The sequence below is a fragment of the Cervus elaphus genome, chromosome 24 (assembly GCF_910594005.1).
Source record: "Cervus elaphus chromosome 24, mCerEla1.1, whole genome shotgun sequence".
NCBI lineage: Eukaryota > Metazoa > Chordata > Mammalia > Artiodactyla > Cervidae > Cervus > Cervus elaphus.
Genome location: NC_057838.1, coordinates 26,276,149 through 26,298,762, shown reverse-complemented (window position 1 = coordinate 26,298,762; position 22,614 = coordinate 26,276,149). Strand labels below are relative to the sequence as shown.

Genomic DNA, 22,614 nt, shown 5'->3' with positions numbered 1-22,614 from the left:
CTCCTCCAAGGCTATTCAACTGCTAGCCTATATGCAATAAAGAAGTTAGCTTTTGCAAAACATAACTACAGTCTGCTTTCCCTCTTTCTGAGTTTTAAAAAAGGTTATAATTCTGCTACTGTGAATTTGCAGCTTTTATATCCAAGTTAACTTTTATTATGATACAAAAACTCCTTTCTTCCCAGGGAAGAGATTTTAAAAGGTACCCTTTGCATTCTATTAAGCCACCTCATGAAGACCGGCCGATATCCAAAGTACAGAGTGGAGAAAGCCCAAGTGCCCTAAGAGTGCATCCTAATCGCAACTAGCGACATCTCAGGATCTGCTCTGTGAAGCCTTGTTCTCTAAAGTAACCTGATTAAGTAAGAGAGACTCTGAGTCTTAAAAACACATGCTGGGGAATCATAAGTATCTTTACTTAATAATGAAGCTACTTTTAAGACTGAAAACTTGACATCAAAGTTTCAGACTAAGAATAACTATTAAAAACAAAAATTTCAGGCTAAGATTACAAGTAAAGATCCCAGAAATACTACCACATATTCTTGTAATTTGTTGATATTCTTGTAAATCCATGGAAATAGTTTAAACCACTCTTGGAAGAGAGAGTAAGAGATGTGTTAAATATTTATAGGTATCTACAAACAATAAATGCTGGAGAGGATGTGGAGAAAAGGGAACCTTCCTACACAGTTTGTGGGAATGTAAATCGATACAACCATTTTGGAGAACAGTATGGAGATTCATTTTAAAAATATGAATATTACTACCCTATGTCCCAGCAATCCCTCTACTGGGCATATACCCTGAAAAAACCATAATTCAAAAGGACACCTGTATCCCAATGTTCATACAAGCACTATATACAACAGCCAGGACATGCAAGCAACCTAGATGTCCATCAATAGATGAATGTATAAAACAGCTGTGGTACACATACAGTGAAATAGCCTTAAAAAGGAACGAAACTGAATCAGTTGTAGTGAGGTGGATGAACCTAGAGTCTGTCATAAAGAGTGAAAGAAGTCAGAAAAACATCATATATTAATGCATATATATAGAATCTAGAAAAATGGTATTGATGAAAACTTATCTGCAGGGCAAGAACAGAGGTAGAGAAGAACTGGTGGACATAACAGGGGAAGGAGAAGGTGGGATGAATTGAGAAAGTAGCACTCACGTATATACACTACACCACGTGTAAAACAGCTAACTAGTGGGAAGATGCCTCAATACCACAGGGACCTCAGCCTGAGGGGTGGGGGTGAGGGGGTTCAAGAGGGAGGGGATATATGTATACTCATAGCTGATTCTTGCTGTTGGACAGCAGAAACCACCACAACATTTTACAGAAATTATTCTCCCATTAAAAATAAATTTTAAAAAATATGTTTATATAGGTAGAACTGCCGTGGGGGATAAGAGCCTCCAAAATCAGACAGACTTGGATTCAAATTAATCCCTCTGCTACTTTGGACAGAGGTGAACCGTTTGTATGGACAAGATGAGACCCCATAGCAATAAATCACACCCCACACTCCCTTTGTAAGATTGAGAAGGCAGCGATGTGAAGGCCATGTCAAGGGAGCTATCACCAGGGGCCACATTACTCCTTACATTCTCCACAGCCACAGAGACATGGTGGTTCTTTAAGCAATAGCAAGCAGCCCTTCAGGCAAGCTGGAGAATGGAGGAAGCCAATGACCGAAGTAGTTCAGGAGCCTATGGATCGATGCATTCCTTTTAAAAGGCCAGGGGTCACTACTAAGATTTACCTACCACAAACTGCTGCTGTGTTCCACCCATAGATGTACGGCGCTGGGTATCCTGATGTGCACGAACCAGCAACTGAACTAGTCGTGGAATGGCACCCTGCTCACGCAAAGGTGCATGATTTGCTGGACAAAGGGCGAGATTTCGAATCAATCCAACAGTAGCCTGCAGATGAGAAGAAAGAGTAAAGAACTGGCATACAACAAAATCATGTTCTTAGTCTAAAATGCCTACCACACTAAATCTATCACTATCAGCTGGAAGTAAAACTGACTACACAAACACTTCAAACCCCTACCCTCATCTCAGCCATATTTCCTATTTATGATTCCTTATCAGTCAGTCCCCAGTGCCAAGACAGTCTACTAGTAATAGAATAGTCTGTTTTCAACTCTGCAACCTTCAACTTTGACAATTTACCTTGATCAGAGGCCAGTGGGATGGTGGATGTAGGAGTTTAACCACCACAGGTAGTCCGTAGTGAAGGCGAACGGCGTTCTGGGCCATCTCAGCTTCCTGGTGTCGGCTGGTCAGATGACGAAGAGCACAGATGGCAGGCTCAGTGATGTCTTCCCTGTCACCAGCACGAAGGACTGTGCGCACAAGAGCCTCTATGCCACCCACTTGGCACACCATCATCTTATTCTTATAATTATTGCAAGTGAGATTAGAAAGAATTCCAGCTGCACAGGTGACCACATTGATATCATCTGAGCCCAGAAGCTGAACAAGAGTCCCAAGAAGACCTTCCATCCCTTCCTGTGGAGATGAAAATGGACACTCAGTACATATTCAGCTTGACACTTAACAGCAAGGCACCGATTTACTCTGAGTGTACCTGTTTAGTTGCAGCATCTGAAAGATTCCGTAGAGTCCAAAGGCAGTTCTGAACAAGGCGCTGACTTGGATCTGTCAGGTGAAGTCCTAAAGCTTGCATTCCACCTAAAAAGATTAAAAAACATCTAAGGCGATGGCTGTTAGCTCACAATTCCTGTCAGTACTGTGTGTCTTCTTTAGTCTCAGAGGGTATCCTCCTCTGTTGCCAAAGCTTATCCCCTCCATCTAAGTCCTTTATTTTTTTCATTTTCTAGAATGCTGCTCAGTTTCCCTTTCTTTTCTAGCTCATCTCAGCTAGTGACGACTTGTGTTATGTATCTACTGTTTCTTCCCTGTGTGGAAAAGCCTTCATTATCTCCACAGTCTCCCTGTAGGTAATACTCCTATTACTTATTTCCTTTCATCCAGTCGTTCCAAGAATATTTAATACCAGGCCCTGTTTTGCATTGGAGCTATGTCAGTGAGGCAGAGTCTAAAAGTCATACCTTCATAGAGCTTGTGGTCTAGTTGGAAGCACAAAATAAACAAATACACTATTAGCTGGAACTGTGTCAGACGGTGTTAAGTGTACACACAACAGACAAAGGAGGGGGCTACAGTTTAAAGCAGGGAAACTAGGATACCTGACTGCGAAGATGCCATCCGAGCAAAACCCTGAAGGAGCTATGTAAACTCACAGGGTGGAAATACCATCTAAAAAGGCAGCACCAGAATGCTTACTCTCTGGGACTGTATTAACACTGATGGCAAAAGATGCTCTTCAAAGATTCACAACCTCCTGTTGTTTAGGACCCTAATGAAGGATGTTTACACTGCAGAGGAGTCTAAATGGAAGCTCAGTTCCCCACACAATGGCTAGCTTAACTTCACCATCTCTCTCCCACTGAAATCACTTCTAAATGCAGTGGGATATGGTCTCCCCTGTACCCTGTCCATCTTCTCAGTCTGTTTTGTTTCCTCAGTCAGACCGGGCCAGCTTGCTGTAGCCCTCACGCACCTCGCGCCTGCCCCCCCGCACTGCTCACAGCTGTGACGGCCCCGCTCAGGCCAGGCCCTCCCTGTCCGGCTCCTTCCTCACGGCAGCTCCAGCTACAGAGTGCGCAGGGCTGACACTCAGGAGTTTCAAAGCGACCTGGTTCCCGTCTCCCTTCTCTCCCTCTACTCTAACCATAAACTCTAAGAGAGTGGATCTTAACTCCAGATGCCTCTCAGAACAGCCTGCAGACTTAAACACACACACATTCTGACTGAGCATGCCCAGGGTGAAGATGGCTTTGAGGCACCCCCATGTCTTCCCTGCAGCCCTTACCTGCATCCAATAAGAAGGGACTCCCTAATCTCTATCCCAGCCCAGTCTTCCCTTGCATTCCAGGAGCAAACATTTCCAGCTACCTACTGATCTTTTAGTCACATCACAGACATCAACTCCTTAAATAACATTCATCCTTTGCTACATATTTTTAACATCAAATGATTTCATTCCTAAAAGCCTATAACACATCCCAGCAGCCTGGTCGGCTTGCCTTTGGTCAAACTGTCACATGATGCTAATATTAATATTCCAAACACCTCACTGTGATGCTGTAGCCAACAATAGCTTCTCATTATAAGATAAAGAATGAATTCTTTAGCATAACCTTCAGAAACCCTTTAGGATTTGGACTTCATCTCAAATTGACCTAAGCATTCAACACCTGTTTCCAAAGCTGCAATAAAGCATGAATAAACATCATCCAGGGACCTAGAAAGTCCAGCACAACACAGGCCTGCCTGGCTCTGGCCCATCACCCTCATCCTGAGCTATTCATCCCACTACTCACTAGGTTCTAGTTACAGACTTCCTCTTCAGCACCTGGAATGCAATGATTTCTTTCCTACCTTTAGGACCATCTGGATTGCACTTAATCCTTACTTCTCATATAGATGAAACCTTCTCATTCTGTGATTTCATTTAACATCCCCCTCTCAGAGAAGGACATTCCCGCCCTGTTAACTCCGTATCACTATTTGCTGTTCATTTCTCTCGTAACACTCATTCCAATTTGTAATCACCCCATTTTTTTGCATATTTCTGTCTCCTTCACCAGCCTGTAAGAATAAGTATGGGGACCATACCTTTTTTTGCTGCCCACTGCATACCAGCTTGAAACACAGGGGCTGAATATTTTCAGAATAAACAAATGAGCATCAGAATAACCTAGGAAATTTTAATTAATTGGAGGCTAATTAACTTTACGATACTGTAGTGGTTTTTGCCATACATTGACATGAATCAGCCATGGGTGTACATGTGTCCCCATCCTAAACCCCCCTCCTACCTCCTTCCCCAATGGGAAACTTCTTATATCAAGATTCCTAGGCCTCCAGTCCCATGCATTTCCAGCTATTACTGACTCTCTTGTCACTTCAATACTTCAGGGATTCTGATTAAGTAAATCTAAAAATCTGTTTGTTTTTTTTTTAAAACAAACATTTCAGGTATTTCTGGAATAGCTGTTGTCAAGCTTATTATCAGCCATCGTTTTTGGTAATATGATCTCTGCCTGAACTAGGCTTGAACAGCACCAAAGAAGGTGTCAAGCAGAACACGTCCTTCGTCTGAACGCAACTTTGGCTTCAAACTGAATATGACCATCCACTTGCAGCCTGTGAAGGTCAGTTTGATCACCCTTTTCCTAAGAAAGGCAATCTGATGAGAACTACATGCGCTTCACACATGAGAACTCAGAGCAGCCAAGCACACTTACCAGCTTCAACAATAGCTGGCTTGTTACTGGAGCAGACAGACAGCACCTTCAGCACTCTGCTTGTGGTCCACAGGAGCTTCTCGTAAGTGTAGGTCCTCATTATATTCACTAGCGCTTGAGGTCCACCACTAGCCAGAATGATCAGCTAGAAAGATGTGTATATATTAATCAGGGAATCTTGATCAAATGCCTGAGCAAAGGCTTTATTACCAACCGATTTTATTATACAAGAATTTCAGCAGCTTACTGACTTAATGTATTCCTAGTCATCATTAACTAGACCCCCAGACTGGGGTCATATTTAACCCCTGCTTCTACAAAATTTTCACATTCATGTACCTCAATCCTCCCAAAAATATATAAACTCTGGCCCGGTATTATTCTTCCCACACTGATCATAGTAAAAGGAAAAAAAACAAAATCCATGTTGTTGTGAATAGTAATGCCCAGATATGAAAGTTATGTCATGGCTGATTTGCTGCACGGAAATCTGAACCAGAATGGGCACTTATTAATAAAAACTCCTACTACATGCTCGGGCTCTTTGCCCACCTCAGAGAGAGACAGCACAAAATATCTATCCCCATCTCTCCTTCCCGGCATACCCACCTCCTGCCTCCACCCCGATTTCCAAAGACAAATCTTTTCACTGCATGCTTCTGCTAAGAACAGTTTCCCACTATTCTTTTAACATGTTCCACTAAGCCCTGCAGGATCTGCCCTATCTCAACAGTCTTATCTCACACCCTCTCTCTTCCTCACTCTCTGTATTTCCTGAATTTCCAAACCTCACCTGCTCCTCCCTCCCTCAGGAGAACTGTCACAGATGCCATTTCCTCTCCCTAACCTTCATTCACCTTAGTCAATCCCTTCTCATCCACAAGAGCTGAACTCAACTATCACTTTCTCCAAGAAATCTGCATAAACCCTCAAAAGAGGGTCTGGTTCATTTACATGCTCTCATATAGACCTCCTACTTCCTTCTAAAACTTGAACTAAATAAATTAGGTTATTATTTCAGTGTCTCTCTTCTACCCGACAATGAAAACTTTAAGAGCAGCTTGCATGCTATGTCCCTATCCCCTAGTACCGTGCATTACACACCAACTCAAACAGTTAAGTAGAGATGTCCAACTTCTCTGAGATACATACAGAGTGTAAGGCATACAATGAATTTGCAAAAGTCTATAGAAGGACATGACACTGGGGGTCTCCAAGGCTCCATGACAACCACATTCAGAATAATTCTTTTACCTTGCTTTCTTGATTGCCGTAAGCTAAAATCTGAAGACAATCTGTTGTAATAGCCAAGAATTTAACATTTGTTTTGTTGAGCAAGGCAACCATTTTCTGCAGCCCGCCAGCTAAACGCACTGCCATTTTAGCTCCTTCCTGATGCAATAAAAGGTTGTGGAGAGTTGTAATGGCATAAAACAATACAGAATCCACTGGTGAACTGGGAAGAAGAAAAAAGTCTCATCAGAAATGGTGTGATTGCACTCTTCTCCTCCTGAGCTTGGAGCATTCTGACCATGTTTTCTTACCCAAGCATCTTCACCAGGGCAGGAATGCCCCCAGACTTAAAGATGGCCAGCAAGCCCTCACGGTGGTGGGAAAGGTTGTGCAAGGTCCCAGCAGTACAGCGAGCTGTTTCCACGTCGTTTGTGTTCTGCATGGTGCGCACAATGGCAGACACCATCTGAGGAGAGCGCATGATGGCATGTCTGGAAGCTTCCTTTTTAGAAAGCTGATGGACCATAACTGCAGCCTTATTAACCACCACCTATAATATACAGGAATTAAGAAACATTAGTTTTCAGTTTTCAAATACTGAGGTAGGGTAGACATTTTAAGACTACTTCCTTGGGAGTTTCCTTCAAAGCAGATTAAAAAGCTGGCCATGTCTCTATTACCTGGTCTTCATCATTCAGCAGTTTTGTCAATTCAGGGATTGCACGTGTGGCAAGTTCTGCATCATCTTGATAGTTAATTAAGTTTACAACTGCATGTTTCAGCATCTGTGATGGTTCAGCCAGACGCTGGACATTAGTGGGATGAGCGGCATCAAACTGTGTAGATGGGATCTGCATGCCCTCATCTAGCGTCTCAGGGAACATAGCAGCTCTCACCCTCTGAGCTCGAGTCATTGCATACTGTCCATCGATATCTGGAAAAGGTGAATTCAACAGTCAAATCTCCACAGCTCAGCATTAGCCCCAACAGTCAAGCTGATGCTGCAATCACTCCCTTTTCTTTACCAGGCTGTTTTATTTAAGCTATTGCATGCTAACTTTTATAAGAGTAACTATGCAATTCTCAAAACTGCACTCTAACTCTGAGTCAGGTGATAATATTCTTACCAGCTACTTGTTCTTGAGTGAAGGACTGAGAAAATCCCTGTTCCCACTCATAGAGGACTTGGGTGGTATCCACATCCTCTTCCTCAGGATTGCCTTTACCGCTCAGAGAAGGCGCTGTGGTGGTGGCACCAGAATGGATTCCAGAGTCCAGGTAAGACTGCTGCTGCCAGTGACTAACAGCTGCTTTTCTGTCTGGCTCCATGGCCATGTCCAGCTCCATCAAATCAGCTATTAAAAAAAATCAAACAGCATCAGTGTTACTACCAGGAAAATGTTACCTTAATTTGAAAATAAAAACCTGTGATATGACCCACTGAAATCTTTTCAGAAATAAAGTCTGAAAGACAGCGAAGGGTAACAGAATGATGGCCAGGATCAGCTCAGGGATGAAAAATCTATCCTCTTAGGAGACCACCTAACAGTTACTCACTGAGTCAGTGAAGAATGGTACTGCATCCAGGCTCCAGAAGCAGCCATCCAGACTAGACTCCTGCTGGTGGCTTGTTTGCTATTTCACCAAGCCATTAGGAGAAGTGGGCAGAAAATGGAGCAAAAGGTAGCCTGACAAGTAAGCAGGGAGAGAGGAAAGCAGGGGAATCTGAGCCAGACTGGGTTAATGGCAACGAAGCAGAGCCCCAAATTCAGTAACTAAAGACTACAATACAAACCTTGGGTAGCCATTGTCCACGCAAGATTTTCAAAATGGTAGTATGGTGTACTTCAGAGACCCTAAAAGAGTTAATCAAAGTCATTAGTATTTAAAATTGTTTGATTTTAATACTTTTAAGTCACTAGGAATAGTCTGTCAAACATCACGGACTACATCCACAAAAAGCCCGAAATCCTCTTTTACATGATCTCCTCTAAATACTTCAACCACAGCTCTATCACTGCCACACTTTTAAGTTTTCACTTAAACTCTAACAAGCACCTCTTTTTCAGTAAAAATACAAAAAAAGTATAAGCACTCTAGTAATGAAAGCCGGGGGGAAAGGCTATTCAAAATCAACCCTTCCTTGGGTTTCAAAAGTCCTCTCCTCTTCCTTTTTAACTTCTTTCACTAAAAAAATCATAGGTCTTCTTTGGACAACAGACGTCCAAAGGGATTTTTAAAACATGAAATTTCACTGAACAAGTCAACTCTTCCTGTCTTCTGATATAATACAATGCCATCTAAAATACCATCTTAAAGCAGACTGTGGTGACTGGATCAGAACAGATATCAGACGGTTTACTAAGAAGTAACATTACTTTTCAAATTAGTCTGCAACACAAAATTAGAAGCACCATTTTTTAAACTTTTCTAAGGTCAAATTTATAGCAACAGTTTATTATAAATACAAGTATTACTGTCTGGAATACTTTAATCAATATAAAAATCATTCACATATATATTAAAAATCTTAGCATCTAATTATATGTCTGCATTTTGGCTTTTTTGTGTAATATTCAAGAAAATGCGGAATTACGCAGCTATTTGCAAATGAGACCAGTTTAAGAGCTCATGGTCTCCAGATAGTCCTAACAAAATTTCCTTCATTACAAAGTCTGTCCCTTGACAAGTTCACTTTGTACTACAAATTAAATATTAGATGTAAATTACCAATGTGGACTAGATATTTAAATGTGAACTGTGTTTTTTACCAATGTACAAGAAAGTTTAAATGTGTTTAATGCAGTTGGAAACTGTACTTTAAAGTCCTATTTTCTGTCCTGTGTAAAGAAGTATGTGTTGATTATCCTGGAATTCCTCTTCCAAAACTGGATTTTTATAACCACAAAGATCACTTGACACCTAAAGGTGACAAAAGTGTGGATACAATTGTTTTTATCATCCACAGTAGAAACAATTGACAGTTTACTTAGAAGGCAAAATGAAGGACAGAAAGTAACAAAGTTATTCCTGTCAATAAGAAACCTACATTTTAAAATCAAGTATTAGGAATTCCATGTTTCCATGCAATAGGATGGGACTGGAGTGTAGAAGCTTGCATTTTTAATGAATATTCTAGTATGCAGAAAGCAATCTAAACCACATGTCAGGAAATACAATGATGGAAGAAACCTAGGTTCTTTGTCCACTTATGGCTGTATTTTAGCTCCTTATCTTTTGCCTATCTTTGAGACTGGTTATTTAACCATTTCTTTCCCACCCCTCGGAAAAAATGGGTTCCCCATTCCAGCTCCAAATGTATTACTAGGGAAGGGGACTTACATGTTCCACACTGAGCTCCTCCTCTGGCTAATGCCACAGGGCTCAGAAACCAACTACTCAAATCTATAGTTGCCACAGTTTAAGAAGTGCTTTGATATATCTGGCATTAAGAAAAAAACACTTATAGTGTTTTTTCCTTGATACAAAAGCAAAACATATTAGCTGTGTTACTGGGTAAAACGTATGTGGGCTGACCTAGTAACCTGACCATGATTTACAATGTCTTTATGGAAAAAAGTAGTTTCATGTTCCAAACTTATAATATGTAAGTTTGTGTGTTGGTGACTTCTTAGTACAATTTTTTTCTAGCACTTTCAAACTTACACAACATTATGCAACACACATAAAAATTATTTTTACTCTTTATGGCAACCCTCTGAAGTGTGGGAGGCCAAGTGTCAATCAAAAAGTAGAGAAGTAAAAAGTAGGAATGAAAATGAGTATATACATAAGCAGCAGTATATACTAACTCACCCTCACACTGCTCTTCAGACAAATCTAGATTTAACTAAAATTTGAGAATCATTTACTAAACAACTGAATATGCTGTCCAGAAAACTAGGGCAGAATCTTGCCTCAACAAAAAGCTTTCCTTATTCTTTCTCTAGGCAGAGCTTTTAGCCAAGGGTTGGCTTGCCTCCACTACAACCTGCCAATCATTAAGGGCCTAGAGTGCCTAATCAACTAAGGCTTACCAAAGACTTAAGGAAAAAAAGGACTCCAGAGAAACAGAATTTTAAAATTGGGGTAAAGTGGGGAGGGAAACACTGTTTCACTTTACCAGCCTCATAAAGATCAGAGAGAATAAATAAGAATGAAAAGTTCAGGGAGCACGGATACATGTACAGGGTATGGCTGAGTCCCTTTGCCGTCCACAGGAAACTATCATGATGTCGTTAACTGGCTATATTCAAATACAAAATTTAAAAAAAATTTAAGTTCAATAAAAAACTGAAATTGTGAAAAACTCCTAGAGCATAAAGGAAAAACACACAGAATATAAGGAAAGAAGCAAGAGAATCAACTCGGGATCAAGGCTTCAACTGACGTGCACTTCAAAAAGAAATATGAGAAAGAAAAATGGGGAAAAGCACACTGCGTACCGATCAAGATAAAGGGAGTATGATGCTTTTCAAAAAAAAAAATGAAGTACTAAATGTTCCTAGGTGCAAGTGACCTCTACTATAGACTGCATTTAGAATGCTTCATTTCCTACCAGCTTTATCACCAAGAATGCTCTGACAAAGAAAGAGGGTGCCAGGGGTCACCAACTTACCCAGTCTAACGGCATAGTGGACACATGCACCCTTTATTTTTCTCTTTTTGCTCAACATATGCTCTTTTCCTAATGATACATTTTATAAAGAACATCTCAAAATTCATCTTATATCTAGTACATATAATTTCAATCTAAGGATAAAGTTCATCCTGAACCATACCTTATTCAAAGTATTACTACTGAATAATAATTCAATAAGTACTGAATTACTTATTGATTCAATACTTCTGCTGAGTTTTTCCTTCAGTTTTTCTAGCAAGGGTACCTAAGCATGCTAGGTTTTTCTTTTTTTTTATTATGAAAATTTTCAAATATGCACTAAGGCAGACACAACTTTATACTGCACACACACCTATACTTAACAACTGTTAATATCATGCCATATTGGTATCTTCCTACAGAATGATTTTAAAGCAAATTACATACATCAGTACTTTATGAAGCTATAAAAAAAACAAGGATATTTTCTTATATATCACAATCTTATTACAAAAGATTAGCCTTAAAGCTTAACTTCTACATGATGGTTGGAGTCTCTATTTCACCTTCTGTACTAAAAGTGGTCCTCGGTCAAAACCTACAATGGAAATTTTAACACAATATAGATTTCATCCATCGATACAAAATTATCTTGATTACCTTGGATTTCAAAAAGTTTGAGTACTACTTACTTAAAGTAACTTTGCTATGTAAAAATAAAACATCTATTATAAAATAAGTTAATACTAAATTACTAAATTTATTACTAAATTACTGCTAACAATTTGCTTCTCCAATAATCTAGTAAGAAAGTTGATGATAAACTTTTCATATATTTTCAGGGATTTAAAAAATACAGTTTGTAGTACAGTCTATTTTGTAAATCTAAAAGCACATACATATGCATTCTTATTAACTGTCACCAATACCTTGCCATTTAAAAATTTATACAGTCTCCTCAAATCTTCCTGTTTAAACACTTTTTATTCAACCTAAAATGTTTAAATCACAACTTACTCCAGTTTCCTTTCTGCTTTTACTCTCAGGAGTGGGGGGTGGCGGTGGTGTGTGTCCATCCATCCATCCTGGGAGGGTGTGTGTATGTCCTGGGAGGGGCCTTTTCAACATGGGCAATAAAAAACTTAACATTTAATGAGACTTTCGCTCCTTCCTCTGAAACACCTACATTAATGTCACTTTAAATACGTAGGTACAAAACTCGCTATTAGAAATCTGAACTGTGGCGAGGGGAAATCAGGATATTCCTGGTCATTTTCCTGTCTTCTCTATCTCATCCATAAAATAATACATGTGTATGCGAAGTCACTTTAGTCGTGTCCATCTCTTTGTGACCCCATGGACTGTAGCCCACCAGGTTCCTCTGTCCATGGGATTCTCCAGGCAAGAATACTGGAGTGGGTTGCCATTTCCTTCTCCAGGGGATCTTCCCGACCCAACAATCGAATCCACGGCTTGTGCGGCTCCTGCACAATGGAGTTACCAAAGATAGGCACAATAAAGGATCTTTACCGCTGAGTCACCAAGGAAGCCAAAGGGTAGTTTTCTTTGGTGTTCCTATAATAATGACATTTTGTTATATTTGGTATTCTATTAAATTTACTATTAGGTATTTTTAACAAAAATAGAAAATCAAAAACCTTTTGTTGTAGACTCTTTATTAAATATTATCCATACTTTATCGTAAGTCTATACTATAACCACAGCTCCAGATTCTTGAATATTTAGTTTGTGTTTCCTATTTACCTTGCTATTCAAACAAAGTTGAAAAAATGTCTTTGTATATAAATTCATTCTCATATTTTCATTTCCCTTCCACCTAAGGATTGCTTCAACTACTGGGTTAAATAAGAACTTTTAAGTTTTCAAGTTTTGATACAAAGCTCGAAAATACTGATGCAGCATAAACTGATACAGTCACCAAAGAAGGCACTGTACCAGTGACCGGCTTACCCCAAGGGCCTACCAAGCACCAGCTGCTTTCTCAGACAATTTTTAACAGCTACATCCACCTACCTAATGTATACCCCATCCCCTGCCCTACAAGTTCTAAATTCTGAGATTAAAATTAAATGCTTCACCCCTGCCCCCCGCCACATGTAGCCATTTGTCTTGCTAGACTTTTATGTAGTTCTTTTGCATTTTTATGCACTACATGTGTACGTTATGCGTAAGAAGTCACTGGGATAATCATTGATATAGCAAGTTAAACCAACTGTGTGTGTCGGAGAATATGATTTTACTACTTAAAACAATTCAATTATGGCTTTTATCCTTTACATGTATGATATGTTGTTAGTCTCAATAATGACTAACTTCACACAGAATCTTTGGTCGGTAACACAATCCTAATACAGTCCTGATCCTCCAGGGGAAAAAAAAAAGAATGTTTTTCAAGACAAATTTTCACTTTATCGACTCTAAGAACAAATGACTACATAAAGCAGAAACTTTTTCTCCAGCTTAAACTAAAATATAAGCTACCAAAAAGACAACTTTTCAATTTTGTTTTTATTTTCATTTTTATTTATTTTATCTCAATTTTGTTTTTTAATTTAAAAAAATTTTGTTATACTTGATTTAAAATATATTCATTTCAGGTGTATAGTTTCAGATTCTTTTCCATTGTAAGTTATAAGATACTGAATACAGTTCCCTGTACTATATAGGTAAATTCTGTTTTTCTATTTTATATACAGCAGTGTATGTACGTTAATCCCATTATCTAACCGATCCCTCCCCCCTCCCCTTCCCCTTTGGTAACCAGTTCTCTTTTCTGTGCCTGTGAGTCTGCTTCCATCTTATACATAAGTTGATTTGCATCTTGTTTTAGATGCCACATGTAAATGATAACCATTACTTGGTGTGATAATCTCTAGACCCATCCGTGTTGCAGCACATGACGCTACCCCGTTCTTTTCACGGTTAAGCGGCCTCCCATGCGCACGTGTGTGTGCACGTGTGCGCGCGTCCTCACCCACGCATCCGCCAGCGGGCACGCCCGTGTTTTGACTGTTGGGCACAGTGCTGCTGCAAACACTGGTGTGCATTCAAGATTGATATTTTAAAATATAGCTATTTCAAAATACATAGAGAATAGCCTTTATCTACAATGGTACATTTTATAATTTCCAAGTATAATTTTATGCAAGTTAAAATAACTGTTTATGTAGTAAAAGTATAAAGAATATACACCAGTTTCTTAATACCCAGGGGTAAAAGGAACAGGAAAGGAAAGGATATTAAAAATGGCTTCAAGTCATTAGCAATGTGTGTGTGTTTAATCAAACACAGCAAAATTACATCTGTTAATCTGGGTGGTGAGCTCATGGTATTTACTACATTACTCTCTACACTTTACATAGCAAAAATAACTAAATGAAACAAGAACAAGCTATACATCAGTATTTCAGATGAGATGATTTGAACTCCAAATATGATTTTAAAATAAGACTACCTTTGTTTATAAACAGAGTCTCTCAGACACAGAGCATGAACTTATGGTTACTAGAGGGAAGGATCCCTGGGGGAAAGGATAGGGAGTTTGGGAAGGATATGTACACACTGCTGTATTTAAAACAGATAACTAACAAGGACCTAGTGCAGAGCACAGGGAACTCCGCTCCATGTTATGTAGCAGCCTGGATGGAAGGGGACTTTAGGGAAGAATGGATACTTTCATGAATGGCTAAGTCCTTTTGCAGTTCACCTGAAACTATCACAACATTGTTAATCAGCTGTACTCAAATATAAACCAAAACTTTTTTTAAAAAAAAAGAATAACTTTGTATGTTAACCTTTTAAAGTTTATTAAAATGGAGTTACCAAAGATAGGCACAATAAAGGACAAAAACGGCGAGGACCTAACAGAACAGATTTAGAAGAGGTGGCAAGAATATACAGAATACCTGTACAAAAAAGCTCTTAATGACCCAGATAACCACGACGGTGCAGTCACTCACCTAGAGCCAGACATCCTGGAGTCTGAAATCAAGTGGGCCTTAAGAAGCATTGCTATGAACAAAGCTAGTGGAAGTGATGGAATTCCAGGTAAGCTATTTCAAATCCTAAAAGGTGATGCTGTTAAAGTGCTGCACTCAACACGCCAGCAAATTTGGAAAACTCAGGAGTGGTCACACGACTGGGAAAGGTCAGTTTTCATTCCAATTTCCAAAGGAAAGCAATGCCAAAGAACGTTCAAATTACTGGATAATTGCACTCATTTCACATGCTAGCAAGATTATGCTCAAAATCCTTCAGGCTAGGCTTCAGCAGTACGTCAATCGTGAACTTCCAGATGTTCAAGCTGGATTTAGAAAAGGCAGAGGAACCAGAGATCAAATTGCCAACATCCAACGGATCATAGAAAAGGCAAGGGAATACAAAAAAAAAATGCTTCATTGACTATGCTAAAGCCTTTGACTGTGTGGATCACAACAAACTGGAATATTCTTCAAGAGATGGGACTACCAGACCACCTTATCTGCCTCCTGAGAAAGCTGTATGCAGGTCAAGAAGCAACAGTTAGAACTGGACATGTAACAACTGATTCAAAACTGGGAAAGTACGTCAAGGCTGTATATTGTCACTCTGTTTATTTAACTTGTATGCAGAATACATCATACAAAATGCTGGGCTGGATGACTCACAAGCTGGAATCAAGATTGCTGGGAGAAATATCAACAACCTTAGATATCCAGATGATACCACTTTGAAGGCAGGAAGTGAAGAGGAACTAAAGAGCCTCTTGATGAAGGTGAAAGAGGAGAGTGAAAAAGCCTGCTTGAAACTCAAGAGTCAAAAAACTAAGATAACAGCATCTGGTCCTATCACTTCATAGCAAATAGATGGGGAAAAAGGGGAAACAGTGTCAGACCTCATTTTCTTGGGCTCCAATATCACTGTGGATGGTGACTGCAGCCACGAAATTAAAAGACGCTCACTCCTTGGAGGAAAAGCTATGACAAACATAGTGTATTAAAAAGCAGAGACATCCCTTTCCCAACAAAGGTCCATAGTCAAAGCTATCATTTTTCCAATAGTCATGTATGGATGTAACCATAAAGCTGGACCATAAAGAAGCTGAGTGCCGAAGAACTAATGTTTTTGAACTGTGGTGCTGGAAAAGACTCTTGGAGAATCCCTTGGACAGCAAGGAGAACAAACCAGTCAATCCTAAAGCAAATAAACCCTGAATATTCATTGGAAGGACTGGTGCTGAAGCTGAACCTCTACAACTTTGGCCACCTGATGTGGAGAGAGCCACCTCACTGAGAAAGACCCTGATGCTGGGAAAGACTGAGGGCAAGAGAAGAAGGGGGCAACAGAGGGTGAGATGGTTGGATGGCATCACTGACTGAATAGACCTGAGTTTGCGCAAACTCAGGAAGATAGTGAAGGACAGGAAAGCCTGGTCTGCTGCAGTTCATGATGTTGCAAAGAGTCAGACACAACTTAGTGATTGAAAAACACCCCAAAAAAGATACGAGTATTTTATAGAAACTCTTGTTAAATCAGCTGAGCCTTACAAACTCAAGTCTCAAATATGAGGGTAAAATAAGTATGTCCATCTACCTGAAAAGGTAGCTGTCACAAAAGCTAAACAAGGCTATAAGTCATTTTAAAAGGCTAGAGATTTTAGGTATGTGGGAAATTTGTGGGAAAATGTTTCCATTACATCCTGAAACTGAAAATTCTGTTTCTCAAAGTTCACAAAATGACTGCCTAATACTTTTAAACTAAGGACACTCTTTGCTAACATTCTAGAGACACTTTTATACCCATTTTAAGTCTGATAAAGCTGCACAGAAAACATAATTCAATTAAATTTTTAGTAAAAGTTACAAAATTATATACAAACTATTTTTCTATATACATTTAGGATAGTCAGAAAAACATATCACAGAAAGAGTTCACTCATAATTGCAACAATAAAAAACAAAAAAGGTACATAAAAATCAAATGGAAAGCTGTCTTATTCCTGACTAGAATTTCTTTGTACTGTATAAACAGGCCAGTTTTCTCTTAGTTCATAAAGTCAGTGTATTTCCAACAAAATAATGATTTCTTTAGGAGTGAAAATGATTCCTAAATTCATTTGAAATGGGAGTGTGAAAGTAATTTTAAAAAAAAGATTGAAATAATGATTAGAAAAAAGAACCAATTCTATCAGATACTAAAACTCAATATAAATCAACAGCCACAGCAAATAAACAATTTATATTATTGGGGGCAGGAATGGTTAAGAGACTATAGTAATCAGAAAACACCCAGACATAATGTGGCAATTTAATAAATGTAAAAGGCGATATTTCAACTGTGGGAGACAGCTGGATTATTTGATTAATAATACTAGGAGAAAAGGACTTTTTCCTTGTGAAAAATACTATTTTTAAATCCTTACTTGATTCACTCTATTAATCCTTACTATATTAAATTATATACTATATATACTATATACAATCTTTACTATATTAAATCTACACATGACAAATATTTACAGGCTAAAAAGAAAATCAATGAGACAAAATATTGTATACACACGAAGGGTGGTATACATGGAAATAAAACTATGGTAAGAAGCCCAATATAAGCATGACTTTGAACTCTGAAATCAAAAGGTAAAGACAGGAGTGTGTGTGTGTGTGTGTGTGTGTGTGTGTGTGTGTGTGTGTGTGTGTGTGTGTGTGTGTGTGTGTGTGTGTGTGTGTGTTAAAGACAGGAGTGTGTGTGTGTGTGTGTGTGTGTGTGTGTGTGTGTGTGTAAAACTTAAAAAATTCCAAGAGTGTGTGTGTGTGTGTGTGTGTAAAACTTAAAAAATTCCAAGTCAAAAAAACCCAAACAACCATACATAAAGTACTTTTAAAATGACATACTGAACACCATAGGAGAAACATGATTACAGGCTAATACCCACAGCACACAAAGAACTGAGGAGAAATCAGTGAATATAGCAGAGGAAGGGCAGGAACCACCACTGAAGGAAAAATAGAAAGCAAAAAATATATTCAAAAGAGCTTAAATTCATTTTTCTCTGCTTATCTGATTGTTAAGAGCAAAAAGATTAATAATACTGATGATATGGATATATTTAAACTGGCAGAAGGTTTCTGGACAGTAAGTTGGCACTATTCATTAAATATAAGTGTAAACACTCTTTCACATAAAAATACCACTTTATAATAGAAATGTATTCTGCAGAATATTCACAGAAGCATGCCAAAAGGTCTGCACAGTGAAGCATTCATAAAGCTGGAAATTAACCAAATGCTCACCAACAAGAGACTGAATAATGTATCCACTGAATAGAATGTATATTCATCTACTGAACAAATATTTAAGTACCTTTTATGTTACTAGCATTGCATAACAGTGAATAAGAGTCAGAGTCAAGGTCACAGTCTAGGAAAGCCAGCATTCTATTAGAGAGTTAAGCAATAAAAACAATAAAGACTGAGAACTGCTGTGAAGAAAATAAACAAGGTAAGAACAGAGTACTAGTGAGCGGCTGGTGACTAGTTAAGAATGAGTGCTGATCTGTATTTCTGTGTCTCTTTTTCTGTTTTGCATATAGGGTTATCGTTATCACCTTTCTAAATTCCATATATATGTGTTAGTATGCTGTAATGTTCTTTATCTTTCTGGCTTACTTCACTCTGTATAATGGGCTCCAGCTTCATGAGACAAGTGCTCCGGCCTGGTGCACTGGGAAGACCCAGAGGAATCGGGTGGAGAGGGAGGTGGGAGGGGGGATCGGGATTGGGAATACATGTAAATCCATGGCTGATTCATATCAATGTATGACAAAACCCACTGGAAAAAAAAATAAATAAAAAAAAAAAAAAAAAAAAAAAAGAATGAGTGCTGAGAGGGGGCAACAGGAATACAGGAGGCGCTAGCCAGGTGAAGACGGGGCAGAACACTCCTGTGCAGAAAACCAGTGCAAAAAAAGGGAAGACATGTAGGGAAACAGCACTGAAGGGTCCCCTGTGGAATCATGAAAAGAGGTAGGGGCCAGATCGATAAAGGGTATGCCGGGAAGCCAATGGATTCCAGATTTTTAAAGTTCACTCTAGTGTCTATATGGAAAAGAAAAGATCATGAGGGGCAAAAAAAAAAAAAGCAGAGAGAAGAGTTAGGAGACTATCGTAAATCATCCAGGTGAGAGGGATAGAGGATTACTATGAAGCCATTAAAAATACCCAGAAAAAATACAACATGTATCTAATACACAAGCTATTTACATACTTTTAGACAGACTTTTCACATACACTTGCAAAAGAAAATGTTTAGAAATAATATACTGGTATTAGAAATGATAATTTGTCCAAGAAAACACCTATCATTGAGCACACTATGTTAGCCAAACACTAAGTATATGTTTCTAAACATAAAAACTAAGTGGTCTATAAAATGGACTTTCTGCAAAAGAAATGTGAAAACTACTCAGCCAATCATTAGCACCTCAAGACACAAACTGCTTTTAAAAAAAGACGTTATTGAGGTGGATAAACCTAGAACCTACTATACAGAGTGAAGTGAGTCAGAAAGAGAAAGATAAATATCATGTTCTAACACACACATATGGAATCTAGAAAAATGGTACTGAAGAATTTATTTACAGGGCAGCAATGGAGAAAAAGACATAGAGAATAGACTTACAGAGATGGGGAGAGGGGAGGAGAGGGTGAGATGTATGCAAAGAGTAACATGGAAACTTACATTACCACATGTAAAATAGAGAGCCGATGGGAATTTGCTGTATGGCTCAGGAAACTAGGGCCTCTGTATCAACCCAGAGGGGTGGGACCGGGGGCAGAGATGGGAGGGAGGTTCAAAACAAAGGGGATATATGTGTACCTATGGCTGATTCATGTTAAGGATGACAGAAAACAACAAAATTCTGTAAAGCAATTATCCTTTAATAAAAAAATTTTTTTAAAAAGACGTTTTTTAATCTTAGGAAAAATAAACGTTTTCTAAAAGAAAGGAAATCAAACTTACTGCAATTTTAAAAATTATTTAGGCAAATGTCATTTTATTTTATCAATATATTTCTATTTTAGTAATTTAATCTAAGAGTTTTTTCATTCAATTATTCTACTAAAGTGGAGATACTCTAAAAATCAACTTCATCACAAAATAATGTCAGATACCTGATTAAATTATTTATATTACCTTTAAAAGTATCTTTTACAGCTTTAGTGTAAACTAAAGCTTTTAGCTTTAGTTTCCTTATAGTATCAGGTAAACATCTAACTCTGCCCTAAAAATATTTAATAGGGTAGCATAATTAAATGCCTAGCAACTTCAGTTCTGGGCCAAGTGTCATCTTATGAACTCTACCCAGCAACCACATAAAGTAGTGAACACCCCCCCCCCCAACCATCAGATGAAAAAAATGACTAGCAGCAGTTAATATGAGTATAGCTGGTAAACTGCTCAGTTAAAACTCAAACCCAGGGGGCTTCCGTAGCAGCCCAGTGGTTAGCAATCTGCCACACAAGGCAGGGACATGGGTTCGATCCCAAGTTGGGGCACTGAGACCCCACATGCCGTGGAGCTACTAAGCCCATGAGCCCAGGAGCCTCAACTACTGAGCCCGAATTCTGGAGCCTGCACACTTCAACTAAGACCCGAGGAAGACCAATAAATAAATAAAACTATTAAGAAAAAAAAAAAAAAACTCAAATTCAAGTCTGTTTAGCTCAGTCACATCCCTTTTCAATCAAACCATGTATCCCATCCCCACCCCCAAAGTTATAACAATTAGTATTTAACGATCAGTGCTGCAGTTAAGAGCAAGGGTTAACAGTTTTTAAATAAAAGTATCATAAGTAAGGCTAAAGAACTATAATCTTTGCACAGTAACCACGGCATCACTACATACTCCATACTTTGACTCTGTGCCTAGAAATATGAGTATATTATACTAAGAAAATGGAAGATTTTACTTCAAGAAAATTTCCAGATATTAATCTCTAAATTCAGGCTACCAGCAGAATTATGGCAAGTACTCAATGGCTTCCATAAGCAATTTGATGCATTGCTTTATATTCCATAACCTTCCTCTTCTCCAACTTGTTACAAGAGTTTCCCTTCCCCACCATACCAGCACACTGATTGTTAAAAATAAATATATGAAATTAAAAACAAAAAAAAGCAAGCTCAGTAAGTCAACTTTGAGAGGGATTCTCATGGGACTCTACCATGAGTTTCTCACTGTTTCCAAAATGCTTAGCACAGATCAAGCTCTTACTTAATGGACTGAATATGCTAAAAATAAGAAAAATGTTCTAAAAGTAGGCATGATAACAACTAAAATGTAAAACAGAGGCTCTAAGCCAACAACAATTATATATAATCTAAGAGACTTAATGCTTTTAGGAACATGAAGGATTCACTTGTGAACAATCTATCTTACCTAGAAGAAAAGTCAGCAAACTTTTTCTGTTAAAGGCGCCAGTGAATACTTTAGGGTTCCATAGGCCAGAAGCTCTCTGTAGCAACTATTAAACTCTTCTACTGCGGTAAGAAAGCAACCAGACAATATGCACACTAACGAACAAGGCTAGGTTCCAATAAAACTTTATTCATGGAAAGTGCAAGCTTGAATTTTGTAAATTTCATGTGTCATGAGATATTATAACCTGAGCTATTAGCTTTAGGCATTAAAAAATATAAAAATCATTCTTAGTTCACAGGCCCTGCAAAACCAGGTGAGGTGGCAGGCAATAATTGGCCAAACCCTATTTCTTACTTTCATGGAGAACAAACCAAGGGGCAAGTGAGTTTACTTTTGGATTAAACCTAAATGTGAAGAACAGCAGCAGAAAGGGTTTCTAAGTGGGCTACTAAGAGTAGTCACACACTTCTTTCCCAAGAGTATCTTCAAAAATAAGTATTACTTTAAAAAATGATACTGGACCAAATGACATGAAAGCCACATCAAGACCATCTGTTTTGGAAAAACCATTTCAGACCATTAAGATCAGGTACATGCTAAAATAGAAATACAGTTCAATATATGCATGCATTTTTCTTCCCCCTATAAAAAATGTTAGCCACTGTTATTAATGATGGTCATTATTAATATATCACTTAGACCCACATGTTTGGCCAACAGCAACAGTGTCTGAAGAGGATGTGATGATGATATATAAATTACGTGTTACCTAGAGTTATTTTTTAACTCTCTAGAAACAATTTCTAGTGCTATCAACATAGACAGAATGATTTATTTTTCATTCACTTTTCCCCCAATAGTGTGTATTTATTTCTCATTATAAGTTAATAAATTTCTTTATACAGAGGAATGTTAAGAATATTACTGTCAATAATTCCAACTTTCTCTCTATGCCTTTTAGTTTAATTTTTCAACAGTTAGGCGCCTGGTACTTTCACGAA

General features: G+C 38.5%; 1 protein-coding gene across 6 annotated transcripts in view; it reads right to left on the bottom strand.

Annotated features, from left to right (window-relative positions):
- Positions 1-22,614, bottom strand: part of CTNNB1 (catenin beta 1) — a 47,571-nt gene that overhangs the window by 7,057 nt on the left and 17,900 nt on the right. For 5 of the 6 annotated variants that reach the window (XM_043886767.1, XM_043886764.1, XM_043886765.1 and 2 more), the window contains exons 2-10: positions 8,386-8,446; positions 7,718-7,945; positions 7,271-7,524; positions 6,902-7,140; positions 6,612-6,813; positions 5,358-5,502; positions 2,612-2,715; positions 2,194-2,532; positions 1,780-1,938 (exon numbers count right to left, since the gene is read on the bottom strand). In XM_043886767.1, the coding sequence (XP_043742702.1) occupies positions 1,780-1,938; positions 2,194-2,532; positions 2,612-2,715; positions 5,358-5,502; positions 6,612-6,813; positions 6,902-7,140; positions 7,271-7,524; positions 7,718-7,945; positions 8,386-8,398 (1,683 nt within the window). In that variant the 5' untranslated portion in view covers positions 8,399-8,446. Of the gene's footprint in view, positions 1-1,779; positions 1,939-2,193; positions 2,533-2,611; positions 2,716-5,357; positions 5,503-6,611; positions 6,814-6,901; positions 7,141-7,270; positions 7,525-7,717; positions 7,946-8,385; positions 8,447-12,207; positions 12,308-22,614 lie in introns of all 6 variants that reach the window. The other variant, XM_043886768.1, reaches the window with a different exon arrangement.